The 12,566-nt window shown below is 37.6% G+C and overlaps 1 protein-coding gene across 9 annotated transcripts; it reads right to left on the reverse strand.

Annotated features, from left to right (window-relative positions):
* Positions 1-5,059: 5,059 nt before the first annotated feature.
* On the reverse strand, positions 5,060-10,872 carry gps2 (G protein pathway suppressor 2). 9 transcript variants are annotated; one of them, XM_079872273.1, is made up of 13 exons: positions 10,632-10,789; positions 10,227-10,297; positions 9,753-9,870; positions 9,478-9,587; positions 9,255-9,367; positions 8,815-8,894; positions 8,612-8,691; positions 8,277-8,451; positions 7,364-7,447; positions 6,528-6,604; positions 6,341-6,436; positions 6,126-6,209; positions 5,060-5,518 (listed from the first exon to the last, which is right to left on the reverse strand). In XM_079872273.1, exons 2-13 carry the CDS (start codon positions 10,227-10,229, stop codon positions 5,426-5,428), a joined length of 1,113 nt encoding a protein of 370 aa, XP_079728399.1. In that variant the 5' UTR covers positions 10,230-10,297; positions 10,632-10,789; the 3' UTR covers positions 5,060-5,425. The 9 variants fall into 9 exon arrangements, with proteins under 9 accessions (XP_079728399.1, XP_079728394.1, XP_079728396.1 ...); XM_079872268.1 differs by having other exon boundaries at positions 9,243-9,367; positions 10,632-10,769; XM_079872270.1 differs by having other exon boundaries at positions 9,243-9,367; positions 10,443-10,750.
* Between the last annotated feature and the right edge of the window lie 1,694 nt (positions 10,873-12,566).

Below are 12,566 nucleotides of genomic sequence, written 5' to 3' on the forward strand. Positions count from 1 at the left end.
TATTATTTTCAACTCTCGATCTGACCCTCTGTCTTAAATGATCAGTTTTTAAGGGACGGCTCCTTTAAGGCTTGTTAAATGACCACTGTTATGATTGGCTAACATAATTGCATAGGAAACAGTATCAACCAAAGTCCCTTTAAGGAGAGTCATTTAACTCGGCGGCCATCTCTGAAACACCTCTCGGGCAGGACATGCAAGGACAGCTCTTTGAATGGGGAAACATCAAATTCTCCAAAGCTGTTTACCAAGCGTACGATTAAACTTTATATTTTAAATCACTAATGAAAACTGACAACAACTGTCTCATTAATTTTGTTTGTAAATGCTCAGATGACAAAAAAAAGTTGTTGTTTTTTCAGGCTGGACCAGTCAATGCGCATGTGCAATCCTAAGGCTGTGTGTCCAGTGTTTTTAACCAGCTGAAAACACCTAGCTGTGTGCGCTTGAGAGTGCTTCGGTGGCTCAGCGTTTTTTCAGTTGAGACGCTTTGTTTGCTATGATACGGAATATCTGCGGAAGTGTTACTAGTATCTCATTTCACAAATAGTTTGTTTCTGCATTGTTTAAGAATGTTGATACAATGTAAAGTACTTGCTTTGGCTCTATTTTGTTCCGTTATTATGCTTCTTGTCGTCTGTTATCGTTGTACAAGCAGGATGTGGCCATTGGTCGGTGTGGTATTTTTTCCACCCCTTCTCCACTGTGATTGGATGGCTGGGTAAAAAGTGACAGTGATGAGCGCTGCGTTTTACCTAAAGTTGAACATTCCTCTTGGTGACCGGTAAAAAACGAAATAGATGCTCAGCGCATTGCCATGCTGATGCCGTTTAAAAACGAAGCGCTCCCATTGAAAACAACTGGAAATATAGCTGCAAGCAGTAATTATCGGGGCCAAGCGCAAGAAGACGATAAGACATGCCAACATGGCTGGAAGTGTCAGACCAACTGCAACAATGAGCAATTAAAGGGTTAATTCACCCAAAAATGAAAATTATGTCAGTAATTACTCACCCTCATGTTGTTCCAACCCCGTAAAACTTTCGTTCATCTTCGGAACACAAATTAAGATATTTTTTGATGAAATCTGTGAGCTGGCTCACTCCTTCATAGGCTGCTAAACAAAAATAACGACTTTATTCAACTATTCGTTTTCTTAAGTGTGGGCCTCGAAAGCACCACGACGCATGCGCGAGAACTAAGATGACGCAGATAGGTCTCAATGTAGTGTTTAAAATGGTTCTAAAGTGTGCATTTCCTGGATGTCCGAATCGTGAGAAACCAACGAGAAAACGTAAAAGTGCTTTACCAGTGCCGCTAAATGAATAGCTTACCTTTCACACTTTCCCATCAAATGATCGTGAGCATCATCTTCTCAGTTCTCGCGCATGCGTCGTGGCACTCTCGTGAACTAATTTTAGGCAAAATGGCTGAACAATAATATATACAGTCACTAATAATATGATTTAATGGTTTATCACTTTCGACCAATAGGTGGTGCAGTTACGCAACTGATGTGATGTGGTTAGACCGTCAGAGTGAGGTGACAATGACACATGCAAAGTTTGGTCATTTTGGCATCATGCCTCAACTTTGTCACTGCGCTATACAAAAACGGTTTTGTCTATCGGCACGGTCTGGCGATGAAACAATTCGATTTTGGTGAAAATCTGACAAACGGTCTAGGAGAAGTTAGAAAAAGTAGGTTTTGAAAGAAAATAAAAATGGCGGGCAGGAAGTTATGCCAAACATGGCAAAACTGGTATCTATGTTTTAAGGATGACCCAAGGAATCTATTATCATTATCATACACTGTTCGTTCATTGGCCATAGGAGAACTGGCCCCCTGACTAAGCCTGGTTTCTCCCAAGGTTTTCTTTTAATCTATTCTGCCACCTGATGGAATTTTGGTTTTATATATATATATATATATATATGTATGTATGTATATATGCATATAAATATATATAAATGAACTAAATTAATAACTTTTTTACAACAAAAATGAAACATCACAGCTGGACTGTGACGCTATTTTCTTCTGGAAACAAACTTTGTTGCATTATTTTCCTGTTATCTCTGTAAAGCTGCTTTGAAACAATCTGTATTGTAAAAAGCGCTAAATAAATAAATGTGACTTGACAAGTTTTATTACGATAGGCTAATGTATTCAACCGTTATTAGCATTTTTGGAAAATTCATTATAACTTTTGACCGCAACGGAACGCTGTCTCGAAACCTTTTGAGAACCTTCAGGGCATGGTGCTGATGGCACATACCGAGTTTCGTAATGGTACACCAATGTATTTGTAAAGTATAGCATTTTATATCATAATATTGTATTGAAGTTAATGGCAATTTCATGTTTTGTTCTATTATTGTGCCACCAAGAGGCACAATCCCACTCTGTGTCCTCAGAGTGAGCCCATACATATGTGTGTCAAATTTGGTGAAAATATCTGATTTTATTTTGGAGTTATAGACATTTATATGTCTAAACACATAAAAATTACCCACACCTGACTTTGTTTGCATTTTCTTGCCACTTATTATTAATATTTTGACATTTGGGCATTAGCATTTAGCCAACGACCTATGTTATCGAACTTTCTACGGTGGTTGTCTCGATCAGTCTAATGGTTTCAAAGATATTGTCACATTTTTTAAGCACTAAATCACAATGCTACACAAACTGTTAGGCGAAACCTAGCATGTTTGGTATCGTTGGATGACACCCGTGAAAATAAGTCGACCACACCCAGTTATAAGCATTTGAAAATTTTATTTTACCATTAGGTGGCGCTGGTTCGAAACTTCTTGGGCTCCTTCAGGTACTGATGACCGATACAGAGTAACGATATGTTCATGCGTTCATAAAATACAGCATTTTGGTACAAAAGTCAAAATGGAACGCCTAAAATGGTCGATATGGAAACTCTGCATGTTGCCCTGAATCTAACTTTGATGATTTTATAACAAACCATTCAGAAGTTATAGCAGGGTTCCCACACCTTGGTTAACTTCAAATTCAAGGACCTTTCAAGGACTTTCCAGGTCCAATACCCTCAAATTCAAGGACTTAATGTGGGGACACATTTCAAGTGAGAGTAAGGTTACATCGTGTTACCTTGCAAGATACATTGTTACAGTTTTCATCTGTCAAACAACTATGCATAAAAGCTTTTTTTGCATTTATTTTTGGCCATATGACTAAGATCTGATATTCTATTTGTCGTATTTATGTTTTGCATAAAACTGAAGAATATTTGGTACATCCTATAAAAAATAATAATGATAATATTCCAATAAAATATTAAATAAAATAAAAATGTGTCAAGGTCTTGGAACTGATTATTTCAACATGAGAACTTGACAACTCAACAATGAGAAAACATGAGATCAAGTATGTGAACTTGTAACAGAACACATTATTTTACATTTGATTATTTTATTTATTTCTACATAACTGTTCAGTATAAGTTGGTGTGCCTTAAGCATTTATTTACTACTTACATTATGGCTACATTATTATGTAATTATTTGATGCATTGATTTGATACGGGATGCATCGTTTTACCTTTAAATACGGGACAAAAAAAGAAAAATTCTTTGTAATCTTTAGGTTTTTTCAAGCCTTTTTGAAAAGAAAGTTTTATGCTCGGGCCCCCTCCTAAAAGCTTTTAGTAGCTTCTTTGGGGTTCCCCATTTCACGCGATCTACATATGACCATTGTTAATTTCTGTAATTGTGTTTTATGATACAATGATGACGTGTGAAATAAACAAAACAAAACGAATGCTACTGGCCCTTACTGTTCAAAAGTTATTAGCATAAACATGAGTGAAACTTTGGACAGCTGGTGGCACTAGAGGGATTGAGTTAGAGACTCCAAATTTGCTATGGTGACTGTTCGGACTGTCCTCTATCTGTGTGCAAATTTTTATAACTTTCCCGCAAGCAGTTCTATGGGCTGCCATAGACTTCCAGAGCAGAAGAAGAAGAAGAAGAAGAAGAAGAAGAAGAAGGCCAACAATTTCAAGAGGTGCCTACGCACTTTCAGTGCTTGGCCCCTAAAAATACACCAGCCTTGGGAAATAACGCTTTGGTGGACACATGGCCTAAGTGTAGGTGGGGCCTATGGTGCAATGATGTTTAACTATTCGTTGATGTCCTTGCTCTGCAGGAAGTCATATGCAAATGTATTTGCCCATGTGACATCACAAATTCCACAATATCAAAACGAGCCATTTTTGGAGATTGATTAAATAAATGCTTTGTTTATAATGAGGGCGTTTTAAACTGAAACTTGCAGGGTGTTTTAAAAGTAGACATCTTATATGTCAAAGGATCAAGGCAAATGTTGACCCCTTTAAACTGTCCATTTAAATGTACAAAACAAGTGGTTTACTCATAATGGCTTCTGAATATGAGATGTTTATGAGTTAGTGGGGAACCTGTAAAGTTATGTGCCTTATAATGATTGAAATAAAATACTAGAATTGGTTCATTAACTTACAATAGTATATGCATACCTGCTTAAACTCAACAAAAATTTGGGTAGGGCTGACTAAAAAAAAACTGGCATGCTTTAAAGATGACGTGAAGTAATATGTGGTCAATTACTCTGGAATTCCCCTGTAGAGAAACATCCTACGAAAAACAACAGACCAAAGTTGAATCTAAAAACTAACAACTAAATTGTCCTGAGTCAGTGCTGTCTAAACTTAATCCAACTACATAATTAAGCGACTTTTCAAAGAATAAAACAGACTCTAAATAAAAAGATGACAAAGTCAAAAGATTTATTTTTCTACACACCTCTTTATTACTATTTTAAGAAGTTTTTTTAAAAACAGATTATTAATAAAATTAATATTTTTAAGTGCAATTTTGTGAAATTCAGTTGGTTGGCTAAAAACATTACAATTTAAAATCATATGAAAATATTATTTCCCTACTCTTTGAATTAGGGAAGAGGTGCATTCATCAGTGTTAATGCAAATTATAGATGGCCCTGAGTGGGAGGTCTGTTACAGGACATGGAAATATAATCTTCTGATCTGTTTCTACATTGTTCAGTTAGTTTTTAAAACCAGATTTAACTCTAGTTGTGTAATTTAATGGTGGTATTGTAATGTTATTAATGTTGGCACAGCTGCTGTCAATGTCTTCATATGAATAACAGAAACATTCAGACACATCCCACTGTAATATTGAAATAAATGACATACCCTGTTGCAAAGTGAGGTATAACAGCTGAAGAATAGAGAAAATGACTTGCATGTGACAGTAATACAGTCATGTGTTCTACGTGATAACACTATGATGCCAAGCGTTGTGTAGCTTTAATTCCAAAAGGCTCCAAAGTGTAAGTGATGAATCTGTTCTTCTACCCCGAACACTCTGCTTTGAGTGAAATCAATAGCTATTTGCCATGGTGGTAAAACCTCTGCCCTGATTGGCTGTGAGAGAGGTAGGTGTGGCGAGGGGTTGGTTGAGAGGAGCTTTGAAATGTAGCCTGTACAACAGAATGAGAAAAAAATTATGTCACTTTCCTTATACAGATCTTAATCAGGCACTAAATGATTAAAGCCAATTTAATCTTTTTTATCAATTAAAATATAGTGTTCACACTACAGTTCAAAAGTGTGGGGTTGGTAATATTTTTAATGTTTTGAAAGTAGTCTCTTATGCTCACAGAGGCTGCATTTACTAGATTAGAATACAGTTTTGTGAATATTGTGAAATATCATTACAATTTAAAATAACTGCTTTCTATTGAAATATTTGTAATTATTCTTGTGATGGCAAAGATGAATATTCAGCATCATTACTCCAGTCTTCAGTGTCACATGATTCTTCAGAAATCATTCATTTTGAAAACAGTTGTGCTGCTTAATATTTCTGAGTGGAAACCATGATATACCTTTTCAGGATTCTTTGATTAATTAGAAGTTCATAAGAACAGCATTTATTTAAAACAAAAATCTTTTGTAACAATGTAAAAGTCTTTAAGGTCACTTTTGAACAATTTAATTTAAAAACTCCAAACTTTTGAACAGTAGTGTATAAACGTACATACATGCTATTAATAAAACAGTATACTTAGTTTGGACAGAACTCACTGCATGTGCTTGTTGTGAGGGCGTTCCATGCGTGAATGCACCTGGGGAAGCTGCCCTTGGTGGATGTGCATATGATAATCCAGACTGTCCAAAGAAACGAGCAAGACATTTATGCCCAAAGAACAACAAGAGCAATAAAATTCAACTATTTAAGGATGAATATCTGCGATAATGCTGTGTTAACAGAGATTTAATTCGTTTGTTTTGGCTCTGACCTTTCCAGGAGGGATCTGGACAGCAATAGAGGGAGTGGGCAGCAAACCTGCAGCACTGACATGTAGAGCCTGTGGATGCATGGGCCTCAGTGAACTCTGAAAAACACAAATATGAGTCATGAGTTACACAGACACTCAGCTGACCATCCTTTTCTAGTTTAGTGAGTGCACTTCCAACCCAACTTACAGAGTCTGTGAAGCCGGACTGCTGGTTGGCATGTTCCAGCTGTTTTTGCAGGGGAATCCCAGCACTGGGGATGTAACCTAGAGAGAAGGATGGAACACAGAAAGAGAGTGAATGTGTCTGCCAAGAAGAAGATGGAGGAAATTCTTACATTTGTGTGTCAAAGGCCCCGTTCCAAAACTCACTGAGCTGCCTTTGGGGGTCAGAATGATTTTTATAAAGAAATTAATACTATTAAAATAAAGCTGGAGTACAATAATAATAATAAACAATCATAAAACTATTCAGCAAGGATGCATTAAATTGATCAAAAGACAAAGTAAAGAGATTTATAATGTTACAAAAGCTTTCTATTTCAAATAAAGGCAGTTAAAACAAACAAACAAAAAAAAACCCTGTATATTCATCCTGAAGCAGGAATATCATATCAAAAATATGAATGTTTCTTAAGCACCAAATCAGCATATTAGAATAATTTCTGAAGGATCATGTGACACTAAAGACTGCCGTAATGGCTGCATAAAATTTTGCTTTGCCATCACAGGAAGAAAACAGTAATAGTATTTCATAATGTTATAGTTTTTTAACCCAAAAAAATACAGCCTTGGTGAGCATAAGAGATTTCTTTTAACAACATTAAAACCAAATCAACCCCAAACTTTTAACTGGTAGTGTAGGTACGGTACCTTCCTTCCGAGTAACTGATTTGAAACACTTTTTATGCGCAGTAACATTGATGATTAAAAATCGCCATACAAATATTTAAATAATACTGTAATATTTCATTATAAAAGTATGCTATAGGGAAATTAAGTCATTCACACACGCATTACACACACCTGGCTGAGAGGTGAAGTGACTGTGGACAGCATAGCCCTGCTGCTGATGGGGCAGGTACTGCATGGTCTGGAAAGCTGATGTACCTGGAAACAGAAAAAGATAACATCAAATCAACACATCACAAATTTACACAACAAGGAAAAGAACATAAGAACCTTTGTATTAATGAATGAAGCACTTTTATATAGGCTAGCGAATGTTTAGATACTACTGTACAGTCAAAATGCTTAACAATGGGATCAGGGTCTCTGCTCAACCACACCCAGTGTGCAGCATTCAGCAGGGTTTTTCCTGCATGGAGAATTACGAGGCGGCCACCTCCGTCAAATTTCGTGCCGCCTCAGGCTCTCTACCATAGCACGTCTCACAAGAACATTCAGCCATGTTTCATGAACGAATCGGTTGTCAAAGATTCAATTACCCATTCATATACTGCCTCATTCTGAATAAATCAGCCGTTTGAACGAATCGTTTGAATGAATGACTCAATGACTCGCTCATTAAGATGGTCGCCTGCCGCCTCCTACTAAATACATGATCAGGATTTTACCACCTATGCCTCATTTTGAGCCAGGAAAAACCCAAGGGTGCGTTTCCCAAAAGCATTGTTAGCCAACTATGATCGAAAGTTCCATCGAGCTCTGTTGGTAATGACGGAACTTGAGACCATAGTTGCTTTTGGGAAACACACCCCGGTTGAGGCGACGACAGCCACAGTGCAACAGTACACTCGCCACACACCAGCCGTAAGTGAAGAGGACAGTGATAGAGACAAGTACACCCCTACTCTTAACAAGTAGTCATGGTAATTTTTTACTGACCACAGAGAGTCAGGATGAGTCTTACAAGCAAATAATCAAACATACCCGTATCTCCAAACATAAGCACTGAGGGAACATTAAAACAAGGTACCTCTAAGTTGTGAACCACTGGCATAGTTGGCTGGCACTGGCTGACTGGAGGCAAAAGGTGATGTATGCTGTTGCTGGGTGACTCCATACGGGCTGTGACTCGGCTGGGCTCCGGAGTACTGGCCATGCTCTGCCCCACCGGCACTAAATCCCGCCGGAGACTGGAAATGACGCGACTGTGGCGGTGGCAAGCAGCCAATAATATTTTCAATTAACACAAGCACAGACACCAAACATACAAAACAAATGTGAGTAGTAACTTAACCATCCCTCACCATTAAAAAGTGTTGCTTTGTTTTAAATACATATAGATTTACATTAAAGTGTCACACTCACAGGAATGACTGGAGACTGGAAGAGCTGTTTACTGCGTTCCCCAAGAAGAGCACCTGGGCGTCCATGACTCACCTGGCCCGCTGATAGAAAATAAAGAAATTATTGTAGGTCAATTCTAACTAAATAAAAAGGAAGAAGTCTAAATGACCTCCACAACTTTATACTACTTTAACAAATGCCTAAAAATGCCAAATAGTGGTCACCTTGCATGCTAAGAAGGTGCTGTCCAGGGTGGATGGCCATGTTTGGCTGGTATGTTGCTGCAGTCAGAGTTGTCATGTCACTGTAAACATAAAATAATTCTAGTTGTAAACTGAATAACAGACTTTTTGTGGGGAATTTTCAGGTTTGGCATTTTTTTCAATAGCTATTATTCCAGTCTTTGGTGTCACGTGATCCTTCAAAAAAAAAAAAAAATTAATATGCTGATTTGGAGCTTAATTTTTTTTCTTATTAATGCTTAATATTTTTGAGGAAACCTTAAGATACTTCTTTCAAGATTCTTTGCTAAATTTCAAAAGAACAGCATTTATTTGATATAGAAAATTACTGACACTTTTGATCAGTTTAATGCAACCTTACTGAATAAAAGTCTTATTTTCTCTCTTTAAAAAAAAAAAAAAAAACTTACTCTTTCCCGTACCTCTGTTCTTTCCGTCGTCTTTTCTCCTCCTCGTGTAGGACTTTCTTCAGCTGTAGGAAAAGCTGGTGCTTCTCCTCTTGAAGACCCTGTAGCTTCACTCCCATCTTCATAATCTGAAGACAGAAAGAGAGAGAGAGAGAGAGAGTAAAAAGATTGTGCAATAACGCCTGCATCTTTTTGTAAATAATCCAAGTTTTAGAATGTGGCAATCATACAGACTTACCTGCTCTTTAGTCTCCTCTAAGGACATCCTCTCCTCCATCTCTTTCTTCCTCTTCCTCTCTTCCTCTTCTTTTAGTTTCTGTTCCATCATTTTGTCAACCTCTTCCTCCTCTGAGATTAACAATTGACAACTGATCACAAAGTTATTTTTTAAAAAAGACTTAAAAATTAGCTACATGCACATCACCAACAACCCTAAAATTAACACAAAGCACCGGAATGCAACATGAACATTATTTTTAGTAAAAATAATATGCAGGAGCTTCCAGGGCTTACCTTGCCTCTTCCGCTCCCTCTCTCTCATAATGTGCTTGTGTAAGGCACGTGCCATGGCATTAGACAGTTTGGGCCTCTCCAGAAGAGCCGGCATGATGGTAGGGATTGGTGGTGCCAGCTGGAGTAGAGATGTCAGGTAAAAAAAAATTTTTACACATAGATCATGAAACATAAATACCAGCATCTACATTTTTGGTCACTAATGAGTCCACTAAGATTACATTTCATTTATTAGTGGCCTTTCCACAGCAAGAATAGTGAAGAGTGAGAACCAATTAAAGAACTGAAAGTCTGAAGATTTTTTACCTTGTTAAATAACATGTTAAAAACATAACAGAACCAATAACATTCTTATTATTTCTGTGCAGCACAATTTCAAAATGTCAGAGGTTCAGGATGACACATCACAAACACAAACTAAGGCAGCAGTCAAAAAGTTGACAAGCCTTGCTTACGTTGTATAAACCAACTTACCATATCAATTCTAAAAACCAAAGACTACGAGTTAGAGCAAAATATAAACTAGAAGAAAGAGATGTGGTAATCTGAGAAGCAATAGAAGGCAGTAAATGAGCAAACTCCCTGCACCGGGTTAGCTCTAGTATAATGACTTGACAAGCTAGCTGGCTATGCTTGCAGTAACCTGAATGTTTTGACGGGCTATTCAGTTAATCTGTCCAAGAAAATCACCTTTCATAAGCATGATTTTACAGACGAAACTGATTTCAATGTTTTCTTTTTCCAGTAAGTTGCATTAACACCTGACCATTAGGCTAGCAGGCTAACGGCTCAAGTGACAGCTTAGGCAGCTAGCTTGCAAAATCAGCGAACTAAATAAAACTCTTGCAGTGAAATTCGTGGAATCTTCATGTAACGCACTTTTGTCCGTTTCTGAGATTAAAAGTATGCTGAGCTTGTCTGAAGGCTTTCCTTTAAGAAAAATAAACAAGTGTATCAGTAATTAACCAAAATAAAAATGACAGGAAACCCAGTTTGGCGCACTTCCGCTGTGGGTGTGTCTTGATGACGGCAAGTGTGAACACCCATGTGTGAACAGAAACGAAGCGCCTGCTCACTGCAGAGCCATTGCTGGAGCGTGAAATCCAGCTCCTCCTCTCTCAACGTCCAGCTCCCCCTCTCTAAATGTAATTTGCGCGTAATGGGTGGAGCTAGAAGGTCCAACCCTACCTTTAACTCTATCCCTCCACTACGGTGGCCCAGTAGTGCACAACACAACGAAATGTAAAAAGCAAACATAAGTTCACAACAAAACGAAATTAAGCCACAACACAACGGGAAATGAACAACACAACTTAAATAAGCCACAACACAATTTCATTCATTCATTTCGTTGTGTTGTGGCTTCATTTTGTTGTGTTGTGAACTTATGTTTGCTTTTTAAATTTCGTTGTGTTGTGCACTACTGGGCCACCGTACTCCACCCATTAGCTGGACGTCTTTGTCTAGACTAGGTCAGAGGTCAGAGGTCAAGCTCAACCTCAACCCATGGCCCTGTCCCAAATGGCGCACTTCATGTGGACTTTCGGTCTCGTGGACTTAAATTGCGCGTGCTCGCCGAGTCTACGATACTGTAGGCCGTCCCATTCAGCATTTTAACACTCTGAAGTGTGCTCAGCAGCGCCCCCTTTGTACCCTTGAAGAGGTCTCCGCATAGATGCAGGCTCCACACACTTTAACTACCCAGGAATCCTTGCGAAAGGCCAATCAGACAACGGATGGGAGGAGATTTCGCTCACGGACAATTGTTGACATGGCTGAGAAGAAAATATTATGTTTTTTGTAATGTACATTTTACCAGTTGTTACCTACAGTTTACACAAACATTATGGTCATCGAGCAGTGGTTGATGTCTCAAACATAATAATAGCGCGTTGAATAATACGATCGCATTATGATTCATTAAATAAATAGAACTGAATGTCAGGGCTTTACTAAGTCACATGTAAACATAGTATTAATATTGAAACCTGTAAATTCATCTGAAACTCATGCACATTTTCATTATGTGTTAAAATTGTAATCTTAGTTCAAATGGAACATTATGTATTATTATGTACAACTGTATACATCATTTAAATAAGCATGATGTATTGTCTATTGGCCAAGGGCCCTATAGGTCTGCACTACATGACGTCACCAAAATGTGGAGTGTCTGAGGAAGTGCACAAGTCCGGAGTGTGCCATTTGGGACAGGGCCCATGAGGTGCAGTGAAGGGGAACTGGGCGTCATTCGGCTCTGCATTGAGCAGAACGTGAGCACCACTTGGAAATGAAACGAACGGCATGTTTTCATTATGCCCAGCTTTCAACTATGTTTTAAAATAGTTTTATTCTGGGTTATTTTCACTTACGACATGTATTATAAGGAATATAATTTAATGAATTTGCTACGTCTATTAGCTAAATTTAGTATACATAAATGTATATATATGTGTGAAACAAGACTAGATTTTTAAATTGGAAGTTTAGCAATACCTAAAACAATATTAAGTTTGAAAAATAAGAAAACTGTTAAATGTGTTAATATCTGTGAACAATTAAATGTTTTATTGAACTTTGTGATGTTTTATTTCTGTCTTTTTTTCCTCTCTTTCTGTTTATCCTAATGTACCCCGGGCTGTATTTGTAAATCTTTAAAACCGATTAAAAAATGGCCAGTTTTCTTACAAGTAATCGTTACATGGCCATCTTATCTCATGTTGTTAATAACTTGTAAGGCTTCTCTTCAGGTATTACTTATAATCATTAGTTCATGAAATAAAAATAAAATAAAATGAGATCTGCAAAATCATG

This window comes from Squalius cephalus (genome assembly GCF_949319135.1).
Source record: "Squalius cephalus genome assembly, chromosome: 5".
NCBI lineage: Eukaryota > Metazoa > Chordata > Actinopteri > Cypriniformes > Leuciscidae > Squalius > Squalius cephalus.

What these genes read in the sequence shown, in the direction of transcription:
- gps2 (XM_079872268.1), bottom strand. An exon ending in GAACAGAGGTACGGGAAAGA is followed by an intron (nt 8,895 to 9,242) that starts GTAAGTTTTTTT and finishes TTATGTTTACAG; the next exon opens with TGACATGACAACTCTGACTG. An exon ending in TCCAGATCCCTCCTGGAAAG is followed by an intron (nt 6,210 to 6,340) that starts GTCAGAGCCAAA and finishes TTCTTTGGACAG; the next exon opens with TCTGGATTATCATATGCACA.